This window comes from Bos grunniens, chromosome 7, assembly GCF_055505025.1.
Source record: "Bos grunniens cultivar Pamir isolate PY7600 chromosome 7, Bosgru_T2T1.0, whole genome shotgun sequence".
Classification (NCBI taxonomy): Eukaryota; Metazoa; Chordata; class Mammalia; order Artiodactyla; family Bovidae; genus Bos; species Bos grunniens.
The window spans coordinates 4,898,271-4,916,857 of NC_141171.1; the positions used below are offsets into that span (position 1 = coordinate 4,898,271).

The following is an 18,587-nucleotide window of genomic DNA, read 5'->3' on the forward strand; positions in this document are numbered from 1 at the left end:
AGAAGTGAGACGGTGGCCTGCAGGGGGCGCCAATGAGCATGCTCCACGCGGCCGCGTTCCCAGGAGGCCCTCAGGGAGCCCGCGCAGAGCACGTGCCTCAGAGACTTCCTACCCGAGGAAGGCAGGGGCTGAGGCGTTTTTAATCAACTCTCCTTCGGTCTGTGGTCAGGGTTGCTCCCAGGAGAGCAATCTGGGCCAACGGCGTGGCCTCTTGTGACCAGAGCAACCTCAGCAAAGAAATACCCCTCTCGCAGGTGGAGCGCGGTTGCTGACCGCAGCTGCCCTGGTGCCACGTTTTGTTTGCCAACCCCTCTCCCAGAGGCATTCTGTGGCTTCTAAATTTTTACTATCACCAGCGAAGCCGTGTGACCTCAAACAAGGTCTTTCCATTTCCTTGAAAATCAAGCTTGGCCTTCTGAATTCGATTTTTGTGCCTGATGGACCCTCAGCTGGTGTACGCGTCACACACGTCCCCGGTACCCGTCACATGCTCACGTCCACCTCTGTCTCCCAGTCCTTTCCTATAGTTGTTTTACAAAGAAGGAAACAGAGGCACAGACAGTTTACTGGCCCCAGGACACACAGCAATGAAGTGGCTGAACGAACCTGTCACTGTTTGCTGAATTAATGCACAGAGATCCGCAGTTGCCCGAGCTTGCTCACACTCCAGGTTTGTCCCTAAGTTGGCTTGGCCATCTTAGCCCAGCACTCGGGCTTCGTACCTGCCTCTGGTCCCAACCTGCCAACTCCATAGCCCCTCTGATACCTCAAGATCCCCAGGGCCTGTAAACAGCTTCCACTGTGCCCCGGCTCCTAGCACCGTGTCCCCCACCCTCCCTGGGGTGAAACTGAACCCTAAGAGTAGCTAGACCAAGGCCAGGGGATAGGGGGGTTGGTGGTTCAAAGGCCGTCACAGGGGACTTCCCTGGTGGTCCAGCGGTTAAGAATCCACCGGCCACCGCAGAAGACAGGTTTGATCCCTGGTCCAGGAAGCCTCCACGTGCGGAGGGGCAACTAAGCCTATGACGCCACAACTCCTGAAGCCCGAGTGCCTAATGCGCATGCTCCACAGCAAAAGCGGTCACCGCGATGAGAAGCCCAAGCCCTGCAACTAGAGAGGCGGCAACCAAGAGCCCGAGCAGCCAGAAATAAATAAATAAGTAAAAGTTTAAAAGCTTAGCTACAAAGGTTGTCACAGGAGGTAAGGAGGTGGCAGGAAGGGGCTGGGGCCAGATATGGGGAGGGCTGGCCCTGGGGAGGCTCGAGGTGGAGAGGGGCTGGTTCTGGATAAGAGTGAGCGCCCTGGGACAGGGCTGGAGCTGGATGTGGGGGAGGGGAAGCCCTTGGCCCCACTCCGGCTCTCCAGACTAGGGGCCTCTGGGAGCAAACCGAGGCCACACCTAGCACGGGGTGGGGGGGGGGGAGGTACAGGGAGATCAGAAAGTGTCGGGTGCATGTGACCAAATCGAGGGACCAAGAGTTGGTGACCCCAAGGCTGGGTTACCCCAGACAACCCCCTGCATCTCTGTTTTTGTCTTTGGGGGAGACCTCTGAATCTAGGTATCTCTGGGGTCTTTGGGATGTCTGAATTTTTGTGGGTATCTGGGAGTTTCTGAGGGGCTTCCCAGGTGGCTCAGTGGTAGAGAATCCACCTGCCAAAGCAGGAGCTGCAGGAGACTCTGATTCGATCCCTGGGTAGGGAAGATGCCCTGGAGGAGGAAATAACAACCCACTCCGGTATTCTTGCCTGGGAAATCCCATAGACAGATGAGCCCGGTAGGCTACAGTCCGTGGGGTTGCAAAGAGTCGGACAGACTAAGCGACTGAGCATGCACACATGGGGGTCTCAGAAAGTCTCTAGAAGTCTTGGAGGCTCTCCGAGGTCTCTGTACTGACAGGCTGGGCTGCGTGGGACTCAGATCAGCAAGAAGGGGAGCGTGAAGACATGTCTTCTGGAAGTTTCTGGTTCCTCTCAGCCAGGGTAGGGGCCGCAGATCCCAGAACCGTCCCTCTTCCCACAGCCTACCCATGGCCTGGGGGGGCGGGGGCTGAAGCAGGAAGGGCCAGGCCCCAGCTCCCCCCGCCCCCCATCTCTAGCACCCACTCTCTCAGGCCGCAAGTCCGCTTGTCCCTCCCCACCCCCCACACCAAGCCCGAGTGCCTTGAACCTTATTTCCTCATTTCCTTCACTTCGTTTCCTCATTTCCTCCTATTCTAAGGGGCCTCAGCATTGGAATCCACCCAGAGCCGCAGTGACTGGTGCCCCTTTGTCTCTCTCCTGAAAGCCCGAGCGCTTGTCTGTGCCTCTTGGCTGATCCGTGTTTGGACTGAACCGGCTGCCTGGGATTTGTTCACATGATATGATAAGATTCTAAGGGAAATCATAAAAACGCATATGGGGAGCTTGTCCCTCCCATTCATCTGCCACTAAGAAGTAACCCCAGGTATTTGTTTTTTCTGTTTCATCAGAAGTCTTTTTTAGGAAGCTGCTTTAAAATTATTTATTTATTTGTTCCAATTAACACACTCACTGAGAGGCATTTGCTCTCACCTAGATCCACTCTCTCCCCAGGGCTTTTGCACTGGCTATTCTATCTCCCAGATGCCCTCCCCAATCCCTTTATTTAAACAAGCCCCTTTATTCTTTGCAATAAAGTCTCCTTTGATCATCGGGTTAAAATGTTGTCACCTTCCCTGCTTGCTTCCCAACCTTATTTTCTCTGCCACCTGTTACATATTTTCTTGATAGATTTTTGCATGTTGCCAGCCTCCCTGATTCTGCAAGAACTCCACAGGGACTGGGAGTTGTCTGTTTTGCTCATGGCTTTATCTGCAGCTCTTAGACCAGCGCCTGGCACACAGTAGGAGTAAGTGAACGAGTGTTTCCTGATTGTTTCAGAGATCTATAACTTCATTTTCATGACTCTGTGGCATCTCCCAAGGTAAATAGCCGTTACTGATCTAACCAACTCCTTAGGTTGCTTCTGATTTTTTTTTTTTTTAATAGAGTACCTCAGTGAATCACCCTGTAGCTATGCTATGCTTTTTGGCTTTTTTTTTTTTTAATTTATTGAAGTATAGTTGATTCACAACGTCACGTTAAGTTTCAGGTGCCTTTCTGTTTTTAATTGTGCAAAAGTACATTAACATAAAATTTGTAATTTTCCCACTTTAAAGTGAGCAATGCAGTGATTTTTATTACATTCACAGTGTTGTGCAACCACCACCCCCTGTCTAGTTCCAGAACATTTTTATTACCCCAAAAGGAAATCCCGTGCACACCAGCAGTCACTCCCCATTCCCTTTCCCCAGCCCCTGACAGCCACAAATCTACTATCTGTCTCTGTGGATCTGACTGTTCTAGACATTTCCTACCAGTGAAATCATACACTGTGTGGTCTTGTGTGTGTGGCTTCATTCATCCAGCACAATGTTTTTGAGGTTCATCCACGACATAGCATATGTCAGAGCATCACTCCTTTTTTAAATAATTGATTTATTTATTTTAATTGGAGGCTAATTACTTTACTATATTGTAGTGGTTTTGCCATACATTGACATGAATCAGCCATGGGTCATCCTGAACCCCCTCCCACTTCCCTCCCCATCCCATCCCTCAGGGTCATCCCAGTGCACCAGCCCTGAGCATCCTGTCTCATGCATTGAACCTGGACTAGCGATCTATTTCACATATGATAATATACATGTTTCGATGCTATCTCTCAAGTCATTCCACCCTCGCCTTCTCCCACAGAATCCAAAAGACTGTTCTTTAAATCTGTGTCTCTTTTGCTGTCTCGCATATACGGTCATCGTTACCATCTTTCTAAATTCCATATATATGCGTTAGTATACTGTATTGGTGTTTTTCTTTCTGGCTTACTTCACTGTACAATAGGCTCCAGTTTCATCCACCTCATTAGAACTGATTCAAAGGTGGCTGAATGGTACCTCACTGTGGTTTTGATTTGCATTTCTCTGATAAGGAGTGATGTTGAGCATATTTTCATGTGTTTGTTAGCCATCTGTATGTCTTCTTTGGAAAAACGTCTGTTTAGTTCTTTGGCCCATTTTTTGATTGGGTCATTTATTTTTCTGGAATTGAGCTGCATGCTGCTGCTGCTGTTGCTGCTGCTAAGTCACTTCAGTCGTGTCCGACTCTGTGTGACCCCATAGACGGCAGCCCACCAGGCTTCCCCGTCCCTGGGATTCTCCAGGCAAGAACACTGGAGTGGGTTGCCATTTCCTTCTCCAATGCATGAAAGTGAAAAGTGAAAGGGAAGTCGCTCAGTCGTGTCCGATTTTAGCAACCCCAAGGACTGCAGCCTACCAAGCTCCTCCGTCCATGGGATTTTCTAGGCAAAAGTACTGGAGTGGGGTGCCATGAGCTGCTTATATATTTTTGAAATTATTTCTTTGCCAGTTGCTTCATTTGCTATTATTTTCTCCCATTCTGAAGGCTGTCTTTTCACCTTGCTTATAGTTTCCTTCATTGCGCAAAAGCTTTTAAGTGTAATTAGGTCCCATTTGCTTATTTTTGCGTTTATTTCCATTACTCTGGGAGGTGGGTCATAGAGGCTCCTGCTGTGCTTTAGAGCGTCACTCCTTTTTGAAAAGTTTATTCATTTGGCTTCACTGGGTCTTAGTTGCGGCAAGTTGAATCTTCAGCTGAGGCATTCAGGGTCTTCTCTTCAAGGTATGCAAACTCTTAGTTTTGGCATGTGGGATCTAGTTCCTTAACCAGGAATTGAACCCAAGCCCCCTTCATTGGGAGTGCTGCGTCTTAGCCACTGGACCACCAGGGAGGTCCCAGAGCTTCATTCCTTTTAAAAAATGTATTTATTTACTTTTGGCTGTGTGGATGTTCGTTGCTGCATGTGGGCTTTCTCTAGTTGTGGTGAGCGGAGGCTACTCTTCATTGCCGTGCACAGGTTTCTCATTGCGGTGGCTCCGCTTGTTGCAGAGCCTGGGCTCTAGGACTCTCGGGCTTCTGTAGTTGCAGCTCCCAGGCTCTAGTGCGCAGGCTCAATAGTTGTGGCGCATGGGCTTAGTTGCTTTGCGGCGTGTGGGATCTTCCCGGACCAGGGACTGAACCCGTGTTTCCTGAATTGGGAGGTGGATTCTTTACCTCTGAACCACCAGGGAAGCCCCAGCATCATCCCTTTTTATGGCTAAATAATATACACTGTGTGGATGGACCACATTTAGTTTATCCCCTCATCAGTTCGTGCTCCTGTCATTTTGTAAACACGCACCTATTCGAGAGTCCCAAGAGTGGGATGCTGGATCTGAGGGCCCGGGCATTCAAAATTCCCATGACAGGATGCCTTCCATTGCTCTGAGCCACTGATGCTCCCCCAGCAACGTGTGGGGTTGCTTGTCTCCCCACATCCTGGCCAGCACAGGGGGTCATCACACTTTTGAATTTTTGCACATCTGATAAATATGCAAAGCTCCTCAGAGTTTGAAGATAGAAAGGGGCAGAGTCTGAGGAGAGGGGAAAGCATGGGGGAGTAGACTCCAGCCTCCCAGAGTCCAGGAGAAGACTTTTGACATTTATCCCATTTTACAGATGTGGAAACTATGATAAAGAACAGTTAAGGTCAAGCCATGAGCCAGGGGCTGGAAAGGATTTGAACCTGGTCTGCCTAAAGCCAGAACCCCAGTGAGGCAGAGACCCTCTCCCAGCCCACCTGTGCCCATTCCCTCCTCAAGCCCTCATTTTGTTTTTTTCCACACCACAGAGGATGAGACGGTTGGATGGCATCATCAAGTCAATGGACATGAGTTTGAGCAAACTCTGGAAGTTGGTGATGGACAGGGAAGACTGGTGTGCTGCAGTCCTTGGGGTCACAAAGAGTCGGAGACAACTGAGTGACTGAATAACAATGTGGCATGACTAGAGATTGAACCTGTGTCCCTTGCATTGACAGCACTGAGTTTTAACCGCTGGACCACCAGGGCAGTCCCCCCAGTCGCTCTTGTGTTACTATTCCTGGGATCTGACTCAGGCTGCCCTCTCCTCCTGAGACTCCAGGCTCCTGGAAGGGTGCCCCACCTCCAGAGCCCAGGCTCCCTTCAGAAGGATCTTTTCACACAGTGGCCCTCCCCTGCTCACACACCTGCCTTGGCCCTGGGAATAAAGCCTGGCTTTGGAGGCCTTCGCTGCCTGGCCCCAACCCATCGCCAGTTCCTCCACTTACCCTCGCCCTCCAGCCACCCCACTCCTAACGAGGCTGTCACTCTTAACCACTCTAGCCCAGGCCGGCGTGGCTTCTCAAGCGACAGCACGTGTGCTCCTGCTGTGCCTTCTCGCTGCAGTCTGCGCCACCTTCATTTCTGCCTGTGACTGCAACTCTTGCTTCAAGCCCCAGACCCAAAGTCCTCTTCCCAGCGAGCCGTCCTCTCAATGCCCCCCACAGCATGTTCATACACAACTAGAGTTCTGAGTCTGTGGGAGAGGGTAAGAGCTTGGAAAATCAAAGGCAGGTTCTAGGAATCCTTGGCAAATTCCCATTCATGTGTTGAAACCCCACCTCTAATGCCTCCTTCTCCAGGAAACCTTCCAGTACCCTGACCCTCACTCTGACCTTGACCTGACTCCGTCAGACTGGGGGTGTCTGTGTCTAGCTTTATCTTTTTCCAAGACTGGATTCTCCTAGAGAAACCGACCAGGGGCGGAGCCTCTTGGGGGGTCAGCATGGATGAAGTTTGTTGAATGAATAAATGAACGCGTGGGTTGGGAGTCAACTGAGCTGAGACTGGGAAGTGAGAGTGAGTTGATGAGGTAGCAGTTAGTTGGGGTGTTACTGGGGGACATATAGTCATTGAGTCTCAGCAAGAAGGAAGCAGGCCTGCCGCCCCTGCCCCTCCCGTGAGAATCCCGATTCTTGAGGCCTTCCGTGGCGGGAGGGGAACGGGGGCGGGTCTCTGGGTCTTCTTTATTCTTCCCCTCTGCACTTCACTCGGCACCAGTTCCTCTTCCCCATGAGTAGCTGGGTGCAGAGCGTGAGGAGCGCCAGGCATCGCAGTGGATCGGAATCCGGGGAGGGTCGGACCCTCTGACCCCCACGTCCAGGTGAGCCACCACTCGGCCGGCAACTTCCAGCAAGACCGAGGCCAAGGCCAGGCAGTAGGACCAGAAAGGTAGGAAGGAGGCATTGGAACTTGGGTCTGTGCAAACCAGAGCCGGGGGGGGGGGGGGGGTGGGGGTGGGGGGGGCGGTACTCGTTAGCGCTGCAACCCAAGACTCAGACCCAGACTCCCAGTCCCCTGCAGGTCAGTAGAAAGGCAGAGGGGCGGGGTCGTTTCCCGGGCAACAGCTCATTTGCATATAGTCCTGTCTTGGCCGGCTAGCTCTCCCGAAATATTTGGGGAAATTGGGCAACCTAGCCCGAAGGGGCACATCTGAAAGAAAGGGAAGGGGCTGACTGGGCCAAGTCACCTCTTTGCCTTTCAAGCCCCTGAGGCATCAGGGTTAGGTACCCATTCCCCAGAAGGGGAGACTGAGGCCAGAGCCAAAGAGGAGCAACCAGCGAAAGGCTGCGTTTTAACACTTCAGAAGTGGCCTGAGCTATAAAAATATATACATCTATCTATCTATCTATCTATCTATCTATCTATATATATACAAGTGGCAAGGGGGAGGGTGACCACAAGCTGAGGTCGGGGCTTGGATTCCCGTGTCTCTGCCTAGGTTGCCTGAATGGGGGGTCCCCTGATGTGGGCGCTCTTGTTGCCACTGCTGCTGCACCAGGCAGGCAGCCAGACGTCGTCATGCAGCGTGCTCTCGGGGTACATGGACTGGACCAAGGAATACTTTGACACTTGCCTCAACTTCAGTGGCAAAATCCTGACCCAGCTACCTCAGAACCAGTCTCTGCAGGCCAGATCCGTGCAGCTCCTCGACCTGTCTGCGAACGGCCTTCAGCGGCTCCCGTGGTCCTTCTTCAGGGACCTGGAGCAGCTGCAGTTGCTGATTGTGACCAACAACTCCTTGGACTTCGTGGACAGGGCGCTGGCCAAGCGCTGCAGCCTCGAACTTCTGGCTGACTGCAGCTGTGCCCTGTTAGACTGGCACACAGATCGGCAGGATAACTGCTCTGGCCCAGAGCTTCCAAGGTGCCTGGATGTGCCCACCGGTGCCTGGCACAACCTCTCTGTCTTCTTGGACGTGAGCTGCCCCTCTGGCCTGACCAAGATAGCCATTGGCGCCCTGGCGGCCAGCGGAAGCCTGCTCCTTGTGCTTGCTATTGCTGGCCCGGTACTGGCCTGGAGATTCTGTAGACATCGGATGGACCAGAACCTGAGCAAAACCTGGGCTTCTCAGGATGGCTCCAGGTCTGGCTCGGGCCGGCAGCCAAGGTACAGTAGCCAAGGCCGCAGGCCTAAGTCCCCAGCCAACACCCCGCCCAGATCTTCCACCCCTGACTACGAGAACATGTTCGTGGGTCCACCGGCTGCCAGACACCAGTGGGATGAACTCAGGTGAGTGACCCACACACGTGTGTCTGTGAGTCTCTGGAGCTGGATGGCCAGGGTCCAACTCCTGGCTCTGCCTCTCATAGGCTGTGTGATCTAAGGCAAGTAGTTTCCCCTCTTTGGGCCTCAGTTTCTTCCTAGATAAAATGGGGTTAATAACAGCCCTCTGCCTCACAGAGCTGGGATAAGAATTAAGTGAGTTCCTGTATAGAAGACACACGTCCCCCCCATGACCTGCAAACCCAATTTCTGGCTGACAAGGATGTGGAGGGAGGAGGCAGGTGTTCAAGGTGGTGGGGGCTCTGTGGTCGTGGTCAGCAGCCTAGGCTTAGATCTCGTGTGACCCCAGGCTGCCTTTGAACCTCTGTTTCTGTCTCTGTAAAATGAGACCACATCCCCATCTCCCCCTGACACATAGGAGATGCCAAGAAAGCCATCTGTATCTCTCTACCCCCACAAAGCCCTGCCCCCCAAATGGGCTAGGCTTAGACAGATGGGTCTGTTTCCAGGTTGGATGAGAGAGGGGGTTTCTGGGGGGCAGGCACAAGGAGGAACAAAGCCCTGGAGGTGGGAGAGGACAGAGACTGCTGTGAATGTGTTTCAAGAAGGCAAGACTTCAGGGCTGAGGTTGGAGGGGGCTGGGAGGACCCAAGCAGGAAGGGAAGAGGGTCACAGCAGAATCCAAAAGATGGGGAGGCCTGTGGGAAGTTATTGATGAGAAATGAGAGCACATGCAAAGCAGATACAAATACGGCTCAAAAGCAGAAGTGGTCTGCGGTAGGGAGTAGAAGGCACCAGACTTCCTAAGGCAGTGTATGTTCTGATGCCCGCCTCTGCTTCGCTGTCCCCAAGATCTCAGGTCCAGGCTCCTCTAAAAACATTGTTTACAACAGAATGTGTCAATCTCACCCTACACCTCACAGTTGCAGAAATAGAGTTTCTGGAAATTCCCTGGTGGCCCAGTGGTTAGGACTCTGTGGTTTCACTGCTGAGGGTACAGGTTCAATTCCTGGTCCAGGAACTAAGATTCCACAAGCTAGGCAGCCCAGCTGAAAAAAAAAGAAAGAAATGGAGGTTCTGGGGGGCAGGAGAATGGCTTGCTCAAGGTCAGAAGCAGACACTAGAACAAACCCTGACTTCCATCCCCATACAACCATTTATGTATTTTGGAGTAATTTATACTAAAGTATAAATGACTGATAGACACCACTTAGTCTATAGGGCCTTTGTTCCAGGAGGAGCCAGGAGTGGGGTTAGGATGTTCTGGAGGCAGGAAAGTTCTTCTCTGGGGTCTTGCCCACCATAGCAAGACATTCCTAGAAGCTACCTCCTCCCCAATCTATTCAATGGGGAAACTGAGCCTCAGAGATTTATTTTTGTATTGAGGCCCAAAGTCAGTTGCTTCAGGAGACCTGGGGGAAAATTTACCATCTGAAGGGGCACTGATTCAGCTCCAGGCACCAGAGCTTCCAGTTTTTCAAGAGGAAACCAAAAACTAAATTTGAATGTAAAAAAAGGGCAACTATCTCAGCTTTAAGGAAGAAAAAAAAAAACAAAAACAAAAAACCCTGCCATGACTCAAGGTCCTCGGACCACAGCATTACAATGCTGAATGCACAGAATCTCTGCTCCCTGCTTGTTTTCCTCACAGAAAGTTGGGCCAGGCTGGGAGACCACTGCCAGGGTCCTCACTCCTCTCATATGTAATTTCTCCAGGGGATCTTCCCGACTCAGGGATCGAACCCGGGTCTCCCGCATTGCAGGCAGACGCTTTAACCTCTGAGTCACCAGGGAAGCCCCATAGGTAATTAGGAGTGGACTCAATCACCATGAACTACTTTGCCTCTAAAAGCTGATGTGCCTGCTCCCTGAGTCCTGCCTGACCTCCCATCTGTCTTTTCCGCATAGGTCTCCCCCTTCAGAGGGCGGCGACTTCTACATGACCTATGACAGCCTCCAGCATGAATCCCAGCCTGTCTACTGCAACCTGCAGTCGCTGAGCCAGGTCCCATTGGATGACGAGGAGTATGTGGTCCCTGGGCGCTGAGCAACATCTTCACCATCTCAAACTCCAGCCTGTCCCCTTCCAGGTGATGGGGCATTCTGGCTCCTCCCTGACTTCAGTCCTCCCGTCTGAGGAATGGGACCAGGGGAGGGTCATCCTTGAGGCCCCAGAGCGGCTCTGGAGCCCCATCCCTAGCCCACTCTGCCCCCCCAGGCCACTCGGCTGCTAGAAGGGGAGGAGAGACCCCAATGCGGATGGGGATGGGAGAGTCAATGTGTGAACTCTGTTGGCATTCCCTGTCAGTGTGCAAGCATTGCCCAAATAAATTCTTCAGGACAGACGAGGCTTGGTGAGTGGGCTCCTCAGAGTGCGGATTTCTTGAGCTCCCAAGACAAGAACTCTGAGACTCCTCAATTGCTCCCAACCACCCAGTCTCTCCCCTCTGTCTCTTTCAGGCCCCCTTCTCAGATGCCTGGTATCCAGTCTTGGCCCCCAAGGCAGCCCACACCAGCCTCAGAAGGGTCTTTATAACTCAAGAATAGGACTGTGCTCCTCCCCTGCTCACACACCCTCTATGGCTCCCCAGTGCCCCCAGATTCTCAGCCTGGTGGTTGAGACCTGTGTGGACCCAGCCCTGTCCAACTCACCACCCTCTCCCATTCCTCTGCCCTTCTGATCTGGGCCTCCTCTCCCATCAAGCTCACTTCCCTCCTGCAGCTTTCATTTCCTGACACCCCTTACGCATGCCATCTGTCTGCCCAGATTGCCATCCCCTTCCACATCTTCTTACTCTTAAGCATCTGTATGCAGGTGTAGAACTCTGGCCTGGGCATCAGGAGGCACGGGTCCAATTCCTGACCCCGTCGTGAAATCTCTGGGCGTCGGTTCCCCCACGTGTAAAACAGGGTGATTAGAATTGGTCTCTAAGGTTGCTTTAGCTCTAGTATCTTGAGACACCGTAATCATCCTTCTGGGTCTAGGTGCAGCGCCACTGCCACTCCAAGAAGCCGTTCCTGGTTCTTCCTCAGGCGGGTTCATCACTGCCCAGCTCATGCCTCAGCTGGGTTTCCTGTCAGCTGTCCCCAGCCTGGCTTCTGTCAAGCCCTCAAACTACGGGAGACAGAGCTGGACACAGACAGCCCCAGTCCTGGGAGGTCAAGCCTGGACCAGAGGGAAAGTGAGAGCCAGGATCCCCAGAGAGAGATGAATGAAGGCGTTTTTAAAAGGCTGTATGTAAGAGGGGAATCTGGAGTGGGTTTTGAAGGATGCATAGGTGTTTGAGAAATAGAAAGGACAAGGCACGCTGGGCAGGGGGACCAGCTTGGAGGCATGAAAAGACACAGGGGCAGTGGCGTCCAGCAAAGGCAACACTTGGTGTTTGGGGAAAGACTCAGCGTAGCCTCTGCTGCCTTTGGGTCATCCTGACATTGAGTCTTATTGAATCACACCACCTGGGAGTGATCCAAAGTGGGAGAGGTGACCTATGAGGGTCTTCAGCTTCCTTGCACCCCTGCATCCCGGTCCTACATGGCTCAGGCCCCAACTCCTGCCCCCAATCATCTATCTCCCTCCGTTCACTAATGCATTGCCTGGGTTGACTCCTTGGCGCAGTCCTTACTGCAAATCAGCTGCTCCCCTGTGACTGCTCTCTTACTCATCTATCTTGTTCTCATTTGTCTCCTGCACTTGACCGAGCTGGAATGGAGTGGTTTTTGCCTACCTTGTCACTTCCTCTCCTCAGGGTGCAGCCAAGGCCTGGCACAAAGTGGGTACACATTAAATACATTCAGGGGCACCTAGTCATTCCAATCTGCCTCTGGGTGGGGGGCTTCTCGGGACACGTTGCACTCACTGCTGGAGCTGGAACTGTCTCCTCCAGACCCCTGTTCCAGTTCCTCAGGGTGAACAGGCAAGTGAGGAGGGGGCTGGACTTGGCACATCTCAGCAATTCCACGATCCTAAGTAGAACAGGATTTAACCTGGGAGATATGACGTGCGTGAAAATTTCACACCTTTTGTCTCCCTACTCTCTCTTTTTTTTTTTTTTTGACACTGGTATGAGGCATGAGCCATGCTCAGCTCCCTGACCAGGAGTCGAACCCATGTCCCCTGCAGTGAAAGCATGGAATTTTAACCACTGGACCACCAGGGAAGTCCCTCCATGCATGCTCTTTTTATATGAAAGGATAGACGCACCATTAACATGAAGGGAGGTGCCACAACAGCAGAGGGAAGGGGACTCCTCTGGGTCGGTGGTGGATTCACACACAGTGCACTTGATGGCAGATGGACGTGACTCTGGGCTGCCCATGTTTGGTAGGGGACCCCCATGGGGGGAGAGACTGCAAGATGGTGATCAAGACGGGGCCAGATACCTACAGAGACAGGAGTACCAAGAGAGAAGACATGGAGGGAGAATAAGACCCCAAAGAGTCTCAGAAACAAAAGCAGAGGAACAGGGAGGTAGAGAAACACAGAAACAGCGAGAGGGATGTCCCCGGCTGCCTGTGGGTCCCATGGATGTCCTGACAGTGAAAAGAAAGTGTCAGTTGCTCAGTCGTGTCTGACTCTTTGCCACCCCATGAAATGTACAGCCCACCAGGCTCTTCTGTCTTTGTCTGCAGGCAAGAATACTGGAGTGTTGGGAGTGTTGACAGAAAACAACAAAATTTTATAAAGCAATTATCCTTCAATTAAAAGATAAATTTTAAAAAACAAAATCACACACACAAAGAGTACTGGAGTGGGTAGCTATTCCCTTCTCCAGAGGATCTTCCTGACCCAGGGATCGAACCCCGCCCCCCTCCTGAATAGCAAACAGATTCTTTACCGTCTGAGCCACCAAGGAAGCCCATTGACATCATGAGCATCATCCAGTTTCCCGGCATCCCCAGAGAACGTCCTGCCACCCATTCCCTGGCCTGTTTCAATCATCCCATATCAGATCCCCTGGGGGAACTGAGGCCAACGGGGCTGGGGGTGGGGCTCTTCCCAAGGTCATTGACTCCAGCCTGGACACCACAGAGGGCTGGTCAGACAGCCTCACGTTTATTACCAGGGTTTTTCATAAACACACACCCTGTCAGACCACCCCTCCCCAGCCCTCTAGTCCCCAGGCAGACAACCCCAATAAATTAATAATAAATAGAAATATAAATACATAGGTTTGGGGGGGGAGGGAGCAGACAGCAACGGTTATGAATAGGGTATTTCAGGTTCCAGGAGCCCACTAGACAGGGAAGGACAACTAAAGTCTTTCCAGTGCGTCCATGCCATAAATGAAGGACCAGGGCCGCTCACACGCAGTGACAGTCCTTGGCCACGAGGTCGTCAAAAGGCGTGAGTGACACGCGGCCATCGCTGTCTTGGTGCATGAGCACCACCGGCTCGTAGCTGGCAGGCACGCAGCAGGGCGCCGGCGCAGCATCAGGGTTCAGCCCATGCAAGCGCGCCTGCATCTGCGCGTGCGTGTTAGCGGACCGGAAATGGCTCGGGCACGCGCCGATGCACATGCGCACGTCCAGCTCCCGCGGCGCCAGCACCCAGTCGGCCCAGCCCAGGTCCTCAAGCGACGCGCGCAGGCTCTGCAAATGACAGCAGCGCCCCTCCCCGAGCGGGCAGCCGTCCCGAGTGTGAGCATGCGCGTGACGGCGCCCCCTGGTGGCGCTTGGCCGCCAGTGCAGCTCAAGCTGGGGCGGTGCAGAAGGCAATGCCTCCTGCAACTGGTCCGGTCTTGCTAACAGTCGCAGGCGTATTGAGGGACCCCGGGAGCCTCGGAGTCTGAGCTGTCGCCGTAGTGGCCGCGTCACGTCCCACGAGCTCCACGCCTTCGGGGACAGCCGGAGAAGGGCCCGATGCAGGCGGGAGGCTGCAGGGAGCCCCTCAGTTAAGTTGACCCGGGGGATGCGCAGATGCAGGTGGCCGCCTGGCCCAAGTCGCACTATGGAAAAGAGGAAAGAAAGCTAGTCACTCACAGGCCTACTGTGTGCTGAGCGCGGGACGGTGGTGGTGGTGTTTGTGCCATTTCCTCCAACACCCCAAGCTGGATCCTACCTCAGGGCCTTTGCACAGGCTACTTTGTCTACCGGCCACATTCTTCCCCTGAATCTCAGCGTGGCTGGTAACATACCCCTCCAGCCTGACTGAAATTGGCATCGATCGATTTCATTTGGTTGTCTATCATTTGCCTCCCCCAAATGAGAATCACAGCAGCGACTTCTGTCTCCTTGGTCACCACTGTGCCTGGCACACAGTAGATGCTTAGTATCCGCGGGAATGAATGTATATCTGATCTTTAGAGAGTCTGCGATTCCAACACTGTCTCTGCCTCCTTTCTCCTGGAGTCCCACGGCACAAGTGGGATTAAGGTGGGATAAAAGCTCTAGCTTCTGACTTGACTCCTCCCAGTTCCTAACGCAGCCCAGATCTTGCGCCTGCTCCGCCTGCTGGAGGCTCGGTGGAGAGAGTGAATATACTCCACTCCCTCGCTAAGACACTAGTCACATGCACCTTTAGCAGAGTCTTGGCGCGCGATTGCATCAGATTCGGAACCAGCCCAGGGAGGTTTAGCGCATCTCAGTGCACCGCTCAGTCCTCCCCGCTTCCCTTTCTTCCGCGGGACACCTGGATCTTTCCCCCCCGGGAAATCCCCCGTACAAACAGCCCTTTCCTTATATCCAAGGGCAGGGACCACACCCCCTCGCCCGACCTTGTCTCTGGGTTCTCCTGGGTTCTTTGAGTCTTCAACGGAGGCGCTGGATTCTCTGGCCTTAGTTTCCCCATGCAACCCCGGGAGGTGTTGTAACATCTCAGATTGGCTAAGCCTCGCCTGGTCCCGCTGCACATCCGGTCTTTTGCTCCCGCAAGGGGCAACTTTCTTGCCTGGTTCACGGATGGGGAAACTGAGGCTCGGCGGTAGGTCTAAGAACCACCAGTTAGATGATTGGAGATGCCCAGGGTGGGGTCTCCGAAATTTTACTCACGTTTTGGAGTCACTATCCGGACTTGAGGAGGGGGGATGAGGTCCGGGTTCGAGTCTTCCCAGGTCTGGTTCGCTCGAAGCCGTGTCAGCAGATCTTCGTAGCGTTTCCGCAACTCCCGGAATCTGGAGATGTCCGGGCTGGAGTGCACGTTTGAAGGTCCCTGGAAAGTCTGGAGGTGCTCCTGGGTCAGAGACAGGGCGCCTCCCGACCGCAGCCAGGAGAACATGAGCAGCATCAGCAACATCCGAGAGCGATGTGGTGCTGCCAGTCTCTGACCAGGCATGGCTATGTTAGTTAAGTTCTAAACTAGGACTGACCGGTCGCTGCTGGACCGGCCTTTATATTCCCTGGACTTTGTCCGCCCCCGCCTGCCTGGTCCCGCCTGCCGTGGGTGCAGAGTAAACACTCCAGGGACCAAAACTGGGCGGGGTCTTCCGCTGCTTTTCAGAAGGCGGTGCTTTTGATGTCGGGGCGGGGGTGGGGGGGATTGCTCCTAGGTATGCTGGGGAACCCCCCTCAAGAGCCCTCTGAGCCTCAGTATTCTCTACTGTGAAATGGGGTCATCATCCCACCTGGACTGGTGGGAAGAATAATTTTCTCAAAAAATATTTATTATTTACTATGTGCTAAACCCCATATCAGGGATTTAAGAGGTGGTTTTCTTCTCTGATGAGATTCCCCCTCTCCTCTCTGCTCAAGTCAAAGGCTGAAGATAGTGAAAAGGAAAGAAAAAAGAGGAAAAAAGGGCCAGAAATAGCCAGAAAGTGCAAACTGGGGCAAATCATTCCTATCCATCACACCTCTATTCCTTCACCTGGAAAGTAAAGATTGAGACTTTCACTTGAGAGAAGGTCAAACAAGGTGTAAAGGCAGGGCCAGGCACAGAACAGGTGCTTGATAAACTGGGTGTTTTTGCAGTTACTCATCCTCAGCTGGGGAACTCCTATCCATTCCTCAAAACCCTACTCAAAAAGCCCCTCCTCCAGGAAGTCTTCTCTGACATTACTTTTCCAGGCTCAGCAGTGTGCTTCCAACCCCATTCCTTCCTCCAGCCCTGCCTTGACCACACAGTACTGGGAGTGCGTGTACTTGGCCCTGTCTGCTCCAGACTGGCAGCTTCTTGAAGGCTTGGACAGGGACAATGGATCTGGGCCCTGATCCTTTGGCTGGGCCTGAGAAGGAGATGGCAGGGAATTAGGGTGGTGAGGCTTGGTGAGGTGGTGAGGGCAGGGAGGGCTGCTGTCAAATCTAGCTGCTAGATAATGGAGGGGCAGCAGGTACTCCAGGAATACCCTTCCTCCTGGGGCACCCAGACCTTGTTCTACTGCTTGGGACTCCTGGCCCCAGGCATCCTTCCCTGTGCCTGCTCCCAGCTCCCTGGCCTCAGAGAGGGTGGGCAGCTGTTCAAAGCAGATCGTGGGGGTGTGTAAAGTGTGAAAAGGATATGTGCAGGGAAGGGGCTCAAGGACTTATTAGGGGTCACACAGAAAGGATCCCCGTGAAAGAATGGAGTCCAAGTCTCTCCCACCCCTGGCACACACCCACTTGCTATGTGAGCCCAGCTATGCCTCCAGCACCCCCTGAGGCTCAGTCTCAGCCTTTATGCAGGGATTCAGAGGTTCCCCTGGCGATGCTCTGGGCTTAATAAACACACGAGTAAATGCGCTACCATCCCAACTGTGGCTGTTCGGGAGGCTGGATCTTCTGCACCCACATCTTGGCACACAGAGTAAGTCCTCAGTAAAGGGTGCAGGACTGAAGAGACAGGGATGCCCCACAGCCACCGCACCACACCCTCCTCCCGACCCCCACCCCCCCTGCAGAGGCCAAACCCTGGAGGCAAGGCAGAACGCTGAGTAATGCTTAACACGGCAGGGGCTATTCAGCCAGGATCATCATGCCCAGGCTTGACTAGGGGTGGGTGGGGCAGAGGGGGCGCTGTCTGGGATGGCATCACTGCAAGGTCAATATGGTGAGAAGCCAACATTTACTGGACTCCAGGCTGTGGGCACAGTTCACACGCACTCCCGTTAATGGATAAAGGAACTAAGCCCCAGGAGACTGGTGTGTGTCTAGGGCTGAAAGGTTGGACTCCACAATGGGCTTGGACTCATCAAGCCTTCAGCTGGGCCATCTGTTACCTGGCATTTCTAGGCTTGTGAGGGGTTTCTGAGATTCCTCCATTTGTTACTGGTTTTCCTCCCAGTTTAAAAGCCTCATGAAGACTTTGCCCTGATCCTTGATCCAACAATCTGGACAGCTCTTGGCTTCAGAGAGGTGAGTCTGGGTTCACGTTCCTGTCCCTCTTCTCCCTGACTGTGACACCTGCAACAAAGGATTTCAACCTCAGTTTCCCCATCTGTAAAAGGTGTAAGAGCACAGCCGCGCCCCCGCAACATACACACAGGGTCGTGTGTGAGTGGGAATTTTTGCACACACTGGGTATCAGTGTGTGTGTGTGTGTGTGCATGCTTAGTCACTCAGTCGTGTCCAACTCTTTACCCCGCCATGGACTGTAGCCTGCCAGGCTCCTCTGTCCATGGAATTTTCCAGCCAAGACTACTGGAGTGGGTTGCCATTTCCTCCTCCAGGGGCTCTTCCCTACCTAGGGATTGAACCCACGTCTCGCATTGCAGACAGATTCTTTACTGCTGAGCCTTCACGGAACGTAGGGGGTCAGGGTGGCCAGGATTCAAATCTCAGCACCTACCCCCACCCGCACCGCCTTGCTGTGTGACCACAGGCAAGTTACTCAACCTCTCTGGGCATCAGAACCAAGGCAGGGGGTTGGTTGTAGGAGAGAGAACAATCGTTACAGAAACCCTTGTATAGTTTTTACCCAGGGCATCCATAGCAGCTGCTATGGGTCACACAGGTCACACACCAAGACAGAAACCCTGGTGATGTGGGCCCCCCTCTTCTCACTAATGACCCCAGGCTGAGGATGACCTTGGTGGATGCAAGCTTCTCAAAAAGACGTGCTGGAAAGCTGATATTTCAATGTTTTACTTGCTTTCTGGGGTGTCAAGTTTAGTGTCTCCTGGGGCCCAGCCCCCAGCAAAGTCCGGCAGACCCTTGCCCAGCCTGGGGTCCCAGACACGGGGCTTTCAGACAAGGCA

At 53.2% G+C, this 18,587-nt stretch overlaps 2 protein-coding genes across 9 annotated transcripts; one reads left to right on the forward strand and one right to left on the reverse strand.

Annotated features, from left to right (window-relative positions):
* Positions 1 to 31: 31 nt before the first annotated feature.
* On the forward strand, positions 32 to 10,827 carry LRRC25 (leucine rich repeat containing 25). Of its 8 annotated transcripts, none has more exons than XM_086408385.1 (6): positions 990 to 1,201; positions 1,899 to 1,981; positions 2,220 to 2,444; positions 5,745 to 7,146; positions 7,697 to 8,487; positions 10,390 to 10,827. In XM_086408385.1, exons 5-6 carry the CDS (start codon positions 7,706 to 7,708, stop codon positions 10,526 to 10,528), a joined length of 921 nt encoding a protein of 306 aa, XP_086264511.1. In that variant the 5' UTR covers positions 990 to 1,201; positions 1,899 to 1,981; positions 2,220 to 2,444; positions 5,745 to 7,146; positions 7,697 to 7,705; the 3' UTR covers positions 10,529 to 10,827. The 8 variants fall into 8 exon arrangements, with proteins under 8 accessions (XP_086264512.1, XP_086264511.1, XP_086264517.1 ...); XM_086408391.1 differs by having other exon boundaries at positions 7,697 to 8,364; XM_086408387.1 differs by having other exon boundaries at positions 1,070 to 1,201; positions 2,286 to 2,444.
* A 2,685-nt stretch (positions 10,828 to 13,512) lies between these two features.
* GDF15 (growth differentiation factor 15) lies at positions 13,513 to 15,794 on the reverse strand. The gene is made up of 2 exons (XM_086408384.1): positions 15,469 to 15,794; positions 13,513 to 14,426 (listed from the first exon to the last, which is right to left on the reverse strand). The coding sequence occupies exons 1-2, from the start codon at positions 15,749 to 15,751 to the stop codon at positions 13,783 to 13,785; spliced, it is 927 nt and encodes a 308-aa protein (XP_086264510.1). The 5' UTR covers positions 15,752 to 15,794; the 3' UTR covers positions 13,513 to 13,782.
* Between the last annotated feature and the right edge of the window lie 2,793 nt (positions 15,795 to 18,587).

Bases quoted from the DNA above. Each gene is read 5' to 3' on its own strand.
- LRRC25 (XM_086408386.1), top strand. From the start codon at position 7,706: ATGGGGGGTCCCCTGATGTGGGCGCTCTTGTTGCCACTGCTGCTGCAC. The intron at 8,488-10,389 runs GTGAGTGACCCA...TTTTCCGCATAG, and splicing joins CACCAGTGGGATGAACTCAG to GTCTCCCCCTTCAGAGGGCG.
- GDF15 (XM_086408384.1), bottom strand. From the start codon at position 15,751: ATGCCTGGTCAGAGACTGGCAGCACCACATCGCTCTCGGATGTTGCTG. The intron at 14,427-15,468 runs GTGAGTAAAATT...TCTTTTCCATAG, and splicing joins CCGGATAGTGACTCCAAAAC to TGCGACTTGGGCCAGGCGGC.